The sequence below is a fragment of the Primulina eburnea genome, chromosome 17 (assembly GCF_022965805.1).
Source record: "Primulina eburnea isolate SZY01 chromosome 17, ASM2296580v1, whole genome shotgun sequence".
NCBI classification, from domain to species: Eukaryota; Viridiplantae; Streptophyta; class Magnoliopsida; order Lamiales; family Gesneriaceae; genus Primulina; species Primulina eburnea.
The window spans coordinates 26,349,625-26,358,936 of record NC_133117.1 but is presented as its reverse complement, the minus strand read 5'-3'; the positions used below and the strand labels follow the sequence as shown (position 1 = coordinate 26,358,936).

The following is a 9,312-nucleotide window of genomic DNA, read 5'->3' as shown; positions in this document are numbered from 1 at the left end:
GTCAGGTGCAGGGTGTTTCTCGGCACGTTGGTGAGGTCAGCCCAGCAATGGTTTAACACCTTGCAGCCCAACTCTATACGATCTTTCGAGGATTTTTCAGCTGCTTTCTTGCACAGATTCGCTAGCAGCAAAAACACCAAAAAAAACTATTTGAGCCTGTTTGTGGTGAAACAACAAGAAGCTGAAACTTTGCGAGAGTTTGTTCAGCGTTTTAACAACGCAGCATTAGAGATACCAGCGGCCACTCCTGGCATCATGATAAGTGCCTTTACCCAGGGACTCAGAGTAGGAGAGTTCTTTAAATCGTTAGTGAAGAAACCTCCATCAAGTTATGATGATCTGTTATCTCGGGCGGAAAAATATGTAAATCTCGAAGATGCCCAGCGGCATAAGAGGATGGAGCAGCGACTTGGGGGAAGCAGAGTTGAGGGAGCGGAAAGAGGAATTAGGAAGAGAGGCGCGGGCGAGAGGGAGGATGATAAGGCTAGGGGCAGGGGACAATTCTCATCCCATGTTCCTCTGGATGGGAGTCGGGACAAGGTGATGGAAGTGAGGGAGTCTGAGGGGAGGTGGGAGAAGTCGCAAAGGGTTAAGTGCAGTGCTAGATTGCCTTCGCGGGATATACGAGAAGGATCCTCATCCAGGAGCCGACAGAGGTCTCGCTCGTCCCATAGGCGTGGTCAAGGCCCTCCATGGCCAGGTCTGAGGATCGGGGAGCAGAGAGAGGAAGGTCGATGTTAAGATGTCCCTCAAGAGCCTGTCGAACCGAGGAGGGGAATGTATGAGGATAACCACCCTATGAGAGGAATGATTCATATGATCTCGGGGGGTGCTACTGATGGAGACTCGGGGCGAGCTCGGAAGGCACATGGGAGAAGGTTGGAGAACTTTGAGATATCTAGGGGTGCAGACTTACCACAAGACCCCGTCATCAGCTTTGGGCCGGAAGACCTTCGAGGCGTTGTGACTCCACATAACGATGCCTTGGTGGTAATGGCCACCATTGCAAATTATGATGTGGCGAGAATATTTATTGATAATGGAAACTCCGTGAACGTCTTGTTCAAGAGCACGTTGGATCAAGTGAAGATGGGAGGATTTGAGTTTGAGCCGGTATCCACCCCACTATATGGGTTTGCAGGACACGCCATCCCGCATTTGGGTCAGATTGTTCTTCCCCCAAAGATGATAGCCTTCACTGTGGTAGATACCCCGTCAGCATATAATGGAATCATAGGGCGGCCATCCCTGAAGGATTTCAGATCCGTAGCTTCCACTTATCATCAGAAGCTTAAGTTTCCTGTGGGAAAAGGAGTTGGAGTCTTTGATAAGTGCAATTTATTGTACTTTTATTACTTGTTTTTAACTTGGAATTTTGTGATTTTTGAGCAGGTTTTATTTGATATGTTGTTGTTTTTGTTATTGTAGTTTGGAAGCTTAGAAATGAGAGTTTGGAGTGATATAGTGATGAATTAGAAGGTGTAAAGGACAAAGAGACACAAAGCAAGAGACCGCACCCGCGCTGCTTACATCGCCGCCCCCACGCTGATTGTCGAAGCATGACCGCACCCGCGGTCATGCAAGCGCCGCACCCGCGGTGTCACCTATGCAGCAACAGATTTTTTGGCGAACATGCACCGCACCCGCGGTCATGTTAGTACCGCACCCGCGGTCATGCACAGACAACTTCCGGAAATTGTGAAACTATGGTGTGTTGCGCATGGGACTTGAAGACTTTGGTGTTTTGCGTGCAAGACTTGTTGAGGACTATAAAAAGCCTCCATTATTCATCATCTAGGGCATCTTGGATCAAAAGGAAAGGATTGGAGGCTACAACAAAGGGATAAAAGATCAAGTGCATCCTTGGGAAAGTTCTTGCACATCTTTGGATAAAAGCTTCATTTGAACTCCAAAACTCTTGTTCTAAGTTCTTCTTTCTTTACTTTCATTGTTATTTACTATGTTTTGTTCAAGATTTGTGTGTTGTGTTATTTTTATTATGAACTAATTTTTATTTCTAGAGGAACGATGGATCAAAACTAGAAACCATGTGTGATGATTTATGATTTATGCTATATGAGATTACTTTATTGTTCATTTGTATGTTTCCAATTTTAATGCTTTCAATTTATTGGCCATATCTTGAATGATGCTTATGTTTATAAATTATCACTTGGAAAAGGGAATTTATAAACAAAAAAGGGAAAAATACATCGATAGTAGTTTTATAGTTCGGGAGGACATATAGTGCTATTGAAGCCATTAAAAGATTTGAGTGATTATTGTGTTATTTAATTTTAGATTGTTGATGGGAACGTTACAATCTTTTGTTAGATAATTAGTATCTGCTTAACATTCGGGAGAGGGAGTAGATGATTTTAGAATTCTTGGCTAATGAATAAGAAAGACAAATATAATATAGCTACACAAAAATACACATGGTGGATAGTTGCGTGAAATCGGACCTCTAGATCTTTTATTCCATTGTTGTTCAACTCTGTTTGGTATTACAATTAAATTTATTTTCAAATCAGTTATTGATGCGAACAAATCTGTTATTTGATTATTCTAAATAAAATCAAGACTATTTTAATTACAAGCATTAATATAAATTTAGAAATACATTCCTCGTGGGATCGACACTTGTACTCAAAATTACATTTTACTATAATTTGACGTTGTGCACTTGCAAGCAATTAAGAAAACACGCAACAAGAAGTTTTTGGCGCCGTTGCCGGGGAGTGTAAAATTTGAATTTATATTAGTATTGTTATCAATTAGTCTAGATTTTAATTTAGAGCTATTTTTATTATACTACATTAAACACTGATTTGTTTATTGTTTTTGTTTGACAGTGCATGCGAAGATCGCAAAATCTTGACTTGCTTATCTTTGATCCTGAAATCGAAAGAACCGCAAGAAGATTAAGAAAGGCAAGAAGAGAAGAGATTCGAGCAATGGCTGAAAACAGAGACAATGAAAATCCACCCCCTGCAATACCCATCAGAGATCATTTTAGACCAGTATTGAATGCTCATTATTCTGGTATAGCACGAGGAACTATTAATGCAAACAACTTTGAGCTCAAGCCTGCATTGATAAACATGGTTCAACAGAATCAGTTTAATGGAGCCGCTACTGCAGATCCTCATCTACATCTCAGAACATTCCTTGAAATTACTGATACGGTAAAAATAAATGGTGTTTCTGATGATATAATTCGAATGCGTTTGTTTCCTTTTTCTCTTAGGGACCAAGCAAGAGGATGGCTCCAATCGCTTCCTTTGGGGAGTATCACTACATGGCAGGAGTTAGCAACTAAGTTTCTTGCAAAATATTTCCCACCTGCAAAGTCTGCACAGTTAAAAATCGAGATAAGTACTTTTAGGCAGACTGATTTTGAGCAACTATATGAGGCATGGGAACGGTATAAGGAGTTGTTAAGAAGATGTCCAAACCATGGTTTTGAAGATTGGGTACAGATTGAATTGTTTTACAATGGTTTGAATGGACAGACAAGAGGCACTGTTGATGCAGCAGCTGGTGGCACAATATTTGCTAAATCACCCGATCAAGCATATGATTTGCTAGAACAGATGACCATTAACAGTTATCAGTGGCCGTCTGAAAGGTCAGGAGTAAAAAAGCAAGCTGGAATTTATGCCATAGATCCTATTACCTCACTTACTGCTCAAGTTTCAGCTTTGACAAATCAAATTGCAGCAATGAATAAGACTGGTACATCAGAGGTTGAAAATGCATCGGTTGTTACTGAAGAACCACAAATTCCTGATGAGGCTCATTATATCAACAATAGGAATTTTGGTGGCTACGGAGGATATCGAGGTAACCCTCCCTCTAACACTTATCATCCTGGTTTGAGAAATCATGAAAATTTTTCATATGCTAATAATAAGAATGTGTTGAATCCTCCACCGGGGTTCAATACATCAAAGGGGGAGGGAAAACCTTCATTTGAAGATTTGGTAGGTACATTTGTTGCTGAGTCTGGAAAAAGGATGGCGAGAACTGAATCTCGTCTTGACAATATGGAGACTCACATGGGAAACATGGGTGCCACAATGAAATCTTTGGAAACGCAAATCGGACAGTTGGCCAACGCTCTAAAAGATCAGAACAAGGGGCAATTTCCCAGTAACACAGAGGTGAACCCAAAAGAGCAGTGCAAGGCAGTGACTTTGAGGAGTGGAAAAGAACTTGATGGTAAAAATTCAAATGATAAGGATGAAAAGGAGGTAACTGTTGAAGAAGTCGAAACTGAGGGTTCTAAAGTTGAAGTTGAAGTTGAACAACCTCCGGTATTTCAGCCAATACTTCCATATCCGCAGAGGTTTAAAAAGAAGAAATTGGATGAGCAATTTGCCAAATTTTTGGAAATTTTCAAGAAGATTCATATCAACATCCCATTTGCTGATGCTTTAGAGCAAATGCCAAATTATGCAAAGTTCATAAAAGATGTGATGTCAAAAAAGAGAAAGTTGCATGAGTTTGAGACAGTGAAATTGACGGAAGAGTGCAGCGCCATACTGCAAAGGAAACTACCACAGAAACTCAAAGATCCAGGGAGTTTTACTATCCCTTGTGTTATTGGTGGTTCTAGAATAAATAAAGCTTTGTGTGATTTAGGTGCCAGTATTAATTTAATGCCTTTTTCTATTTACAGGACTTTAGAGCTTGGCGAGGTGAAGCCTAGCACTATTACCTTGCAGCTGGTGGATAGATCACTTACATATCCACGGGGTATAGTGGAGGATGTTCTGGTAAAGGTAGACAAATTTATATTTCCTGCTGATTTTGTCATTCTAGATATGGAAGAAGACAAGGACACCCCACTTATCTTTGGAAGGCCATTTTTGGCCACTGGAAAAGCTTTGATCGATGTGCACAAGGGTGAGCTTACATTGAGAGTAGGTGGAGAAGAAGTCATGTTCAACATCTACAACACAATCAAAGAACCAAATGAGGTAAGTACTTGTAATAGCATTGATGTAATTGACTCATGTGTATCTCATGTTGGTGCAGGAAAATTGACAAAGGATTCCTTGGAGAGATGCTTGTTGGAATCGGCGTCTATACTGGATGAAGATGATTGGGATGTGCAAGAGGAATTACTTGCTCTCGATACATTGCCTAGAGAAAAGATTGATGTGCATAATGTAGAATTACTTGAAGATGCAACTATAGAGGTGCCAAAAGTATCCCCTGAATTGAAGGAACTTCCAAGTCACCTCTGTTATGCATTTTTAGGTGAAAATTCAACATATCCGGTAATCATCTCTTCTTTTCTTACTTGTAATGAAAAAGAAAAATTGTTGAGGGTGTTGAGAGAATTTAAATCTGCTCTGGGATGGACAATTGCTGATATAAGGGGAATTAGCCCTACTGTTTGTATGCATAAAATTTTGATGCAGGAATCATATTCACCTTATGTTGATCATCAGAGAAGGCTTAATCCTGCAATGAAAGAGGTTGTAAGGGCTGAGGTGTTAAAATTGTTAAATGCTGGTGTTATTTTTGCTATATCTGATAGCTCATGGGTTTCACCAGTACAAGTAGTGCCTAAGAAGGGAGGAATAACTGTGGTGAAAAATGAGAACAATGAATTGATTTCAACTCGCCCAGTGACTGGTTGGCGAGTATGCATAGACTACAGGAAATTGAATGATGCTACTAGGAAAGATCATTTCCCACTTCCATTTATTGACCAGATGCTTGATAGAGTTGGTGGTTATCATTATTATTGTTTTCTAGATGGTTATTCAGGTTATAATCAGATTGTCATAGCACCGGAGGATCAGGAGAAGACTACTTTCACTTGCCCTTACGGTACATTTGCTTTCAAGAGAATGCCATTTGGACTATGCAATGCACCTGCTACTTTTCAGAGGTGTATGATGGCCATATTTTCTGACATGGTTGAGGAAATAATGGAGGTTTTTATGGATGACATTTCTGTATTTGGTACATCTTTTGATCATTGTTTGCAAAATTTAATGCTTGTTTTGCAGAGATGTCAGGCGAAAAATCTAGTTCTGAATTGGGAAAAATGTCATTTCATGGTTCCCGAAAGTATTGTGCTTGGCCACAAAATTTCAGCTAAAGGAATAGAAGTTGACAGGGCCAAAGTTGTGGCAATTGAAAATCTACCACCGCCAAAGAATGTGAAAGGGATCAGAAGTTTCTTGGGACATGCCGGGTTTTATCGTCGTTATATCAAAGATTTCTCTAAAATTACTAGACCTTTATGTAATTTGTTGGAGAAAGATTCAACATTTATTTTTGACGATGATTGTTTGCAGGCATTTAACAAGATCAAGAAAGCACTGATTTCTGCTCCCATTATGATAGTGCCTGATTGGAAGGAGCCTTTTGAGCTCATGTGCGATGCTAGCGACTATGCTGTGGGAGCAGCATTGGGACAGAGGAGAGATAAGATGTTCAAGGCTATATATTATGCAAGTCGTACACTTAATGCAGCTCAACAGAACTATACAACTACTGAGAAAGAGATGCTAGCAGTAGTGTTCGCATTTGACAAGTTCAGAACATATCTTATTGGCACCAAGGTAACTGTTTTCACTGACCATGCAGCGCTTCGATACTTATTTGCCAAAAAGGATGCCAAGCCCAGGTTGATACGATGGATACTCCTACTTCAAGAATTCGATTTTGAAGTAAAAGACAAGAAAGGTTGTGAAAATCAGGTGGCAGATCACTTATCACGACTAGAGTTAGAAGAAAGAACGGAAAGTGGAGTTATAAATGAGTTGTTCCCAGACGAACAACTGTTTGAGGTAAGTTCTAAACTCCCGTGGTTTGCTGATATAGCTAACTTCTTGTCTTGTGGTACTTTTCCTCCAGATCTTAATCATCACCAGAAAAAGAAGTTCTTCCATGATATCAAATTTTTCTTTTGGGATGTTCCTTGTGTGTATAAGAGATGTGCTGACCAAGTGATTAGGAGATGTGTTGATGGAGAAGATGCACACAAAATTCTGGAACAATGTCATTCATCACCGTATGGTGGACATTTTGGGGTAACACGAACAGCAGCTAAGGTATTGCAATCAGGTTTTTATTGGCCTACTTTGTTCAAGGATAGCTATACCTTAGTGAAATCATGTGATAGATGCCAAAGGTTAGGGAACATTTCTAGGCGTCACGAATTACCACTGACAAATATTTTGGAAGTGGAACTTTTTGATGTCTGGGGCATAGATTTCATGGGACCTTTTCCCCCTTCTTTTGGTCAATCTTACATATTATTAGCTGTAGATTATGTTTCGAAATGGGTGGAAGCAATCGCCACCAGTACTAACGATGCTCGTGTTGTAGTTAAATTTGTGCACAAGAACATTTTCACAAGGTTTGGAACACCAAGAGCTATCATAAGTGATGAAGGTACGCACTTTTGCAATAAAATTTTCAATTCACTGATGGCTAAATACAATGTGAAGCACAGAGTGGCATTGGCATATCATCCTCAGTCGAACGGACAAGCTGAAATATCCAACCGGGAAATCAAACAAATCTTAGAAAAGACTGTCAATACAAACTGGAAGGATTGGGCTATAAAGTTGGATGATGCACTGTGGGCTTATAGGACAGCATTCAAAACACCTATAGGGATGTCTCCATATAGGTTGGTTTTTGGTAAAGCCTGTCACTTGCCGCTGGAATTGGAGCATCGAGCATTCTGGGCAGTTAAGAAATTGAATTTTGACTTGAAAGCCGCTGGTGATGAAAGAAAATTACAGTTAAATGAAATGGAGGAGTTCCGCAATGAAGCCTACGAAAATGCCAAGATTTATAAAGAACATACCAAAAAGTGGCATGATAAGCTCATTGTACGAAAGGAACTAAAACCAGGACAACAAGTACTCTTGTTCAATTCCCGTCTTAAGTTGTTTCCTGGTAAGTTGAAATCGCATTGGTCAGGCCCATTTTTGGTGGAGACAGTGTATTCTCATGGGGCCATCGAGTTGAAGTGCAATGATGGACGAACTTTTAAGGTGAACGGGCAAAGAGTTAAGCCATACTATGGGAATGAAGTAAGGCACCTCGACAACATTCTTTTGGGCGGGTCAACTTGATATCGACTCATGGTAGTCAGGCTGATGACGTTAAAACAAGCGCTTATTGGGAGGCAACCCAATTCTTTGTTTCTTGTTTGCATTGTGATTTCAGTTTTTATTTTATTTTAATCATGTTATTTTTAGTTGTGTATTTTTAATATAGTGTATGTTTATATCTTCCCGAATTTAATGAATCCTAATTGTTTTCTTTTCAGGACTGAAAATTTGAGAAGAAAATATTTTGACGAAACAGGAGTGCCCCTACAGTCTCATGAGCACTGCACCTATGCTTGAGGTGCATTCAAACACAGAAAATTCGAAGCAGGAGTGCACCCGCAGCACAAAGACAGCGCCCCCGCACTAGGAATGCCGAAGTGACACCGCACCCGCGGTTCTTACATGACCGCACCCGCGGTCATGCATTATGGAGAAATGCGCGTAGTTACCGAACAAACACCGCACCCGCGGTGCTTACACTACCGCCCCTGCGGTAATTTTACAAGAAAAATTTCAAAAGCTGCCGAACATTTACCGCACCCGCGGTATCCTAACGCCGCACCCGCGCTTCATTTTCGAACAAACACCGCACCCGCGGTGCTTACACTACCACCCCTGCGGTAATTTTACAAGAAAAATTTCAAAAGCTGCCGAACATTTACCGCACCCGCGGTATCCTAACGCCGCACCCGCGCTTCATTTTCGAACAAACACCGCACCCGCGGTGCTTACACTACCGCCCCCGCGGTGATGAAAATTACAAAATGTGCGCAACCCCGAACATTCACCGCACCCGCGGTCTTTCAAACAGCGCACCCGCGGTCATACGTTTTTAGGCAAAAATTGGGCATTTCTAGACACAATCGAAAATTCCTTCTCAAGAACACCTCTTCCATTTTCGAAATCTTCTCTCAACCAAACTCTTTTCACACTCATTTTTTGTGATTCCTTCCTCAAATTTACTACTCCCATCCAAAATATCTTAACCCATTCCATCAAATATCAATTCCTTTCAAGAAAATTTCAAATCCAAGCCTAGGGTTTGAAAAAGGGGGTTCGAAATTTCTTCAAGATTTGAGTGGAAATTTGTTTTTGTTCTTCAAGAAACAAATCAACACATCCAAGGTGAGCATATTCATCTCATTTTTGTTGAAAAAAATTCGAAATAAGTTGCTTTGGAAGGAAATTTCATTTGGTGAATAATATTGTGATTTTGGGA

At 40.5% G+C, this 9,312-nt stretch overlaps 2 protein-coding genes across 2 annotated transcripts; both read left to right on the top strand.

Moving 5' to 3' along the window:
• Positions 1 to 777: 777 nt before the first annotated feature.
• LOC140817993 (uncharacterized) lies at positions 778 to 1,906 on the top strand. Its single transcript, XM_073177789.1, has 2 exons — positions 778 to 1,320; positions 1,799 to 1,906. Exons 1-2 carry the CDS (start codon positions 778 to 780, stop codon positions 1,904 to 1,906), a joined length of 651 nt encoding a protein of 216 aa, XP_073033890.1.
• Positions 1,907 to 7,649: 5,743 nt separating this feature from the next.
• LOC140817992 (uncharacterized) lies at positions 7,650 to 8,114 on the top strand. The gene has a single exon (XM_073177788.1). The coding sequence runs from the start codon at positions 7,650 to 7,652 to the stop codon at positions 8,112 to 8,114; it is 465 nt and encodes a 154-aa protein (XP_073033889.1).
• The last annotated feature ends 1,198 nt before the right edge of the window (positions 8,115 to 9,312 follow it).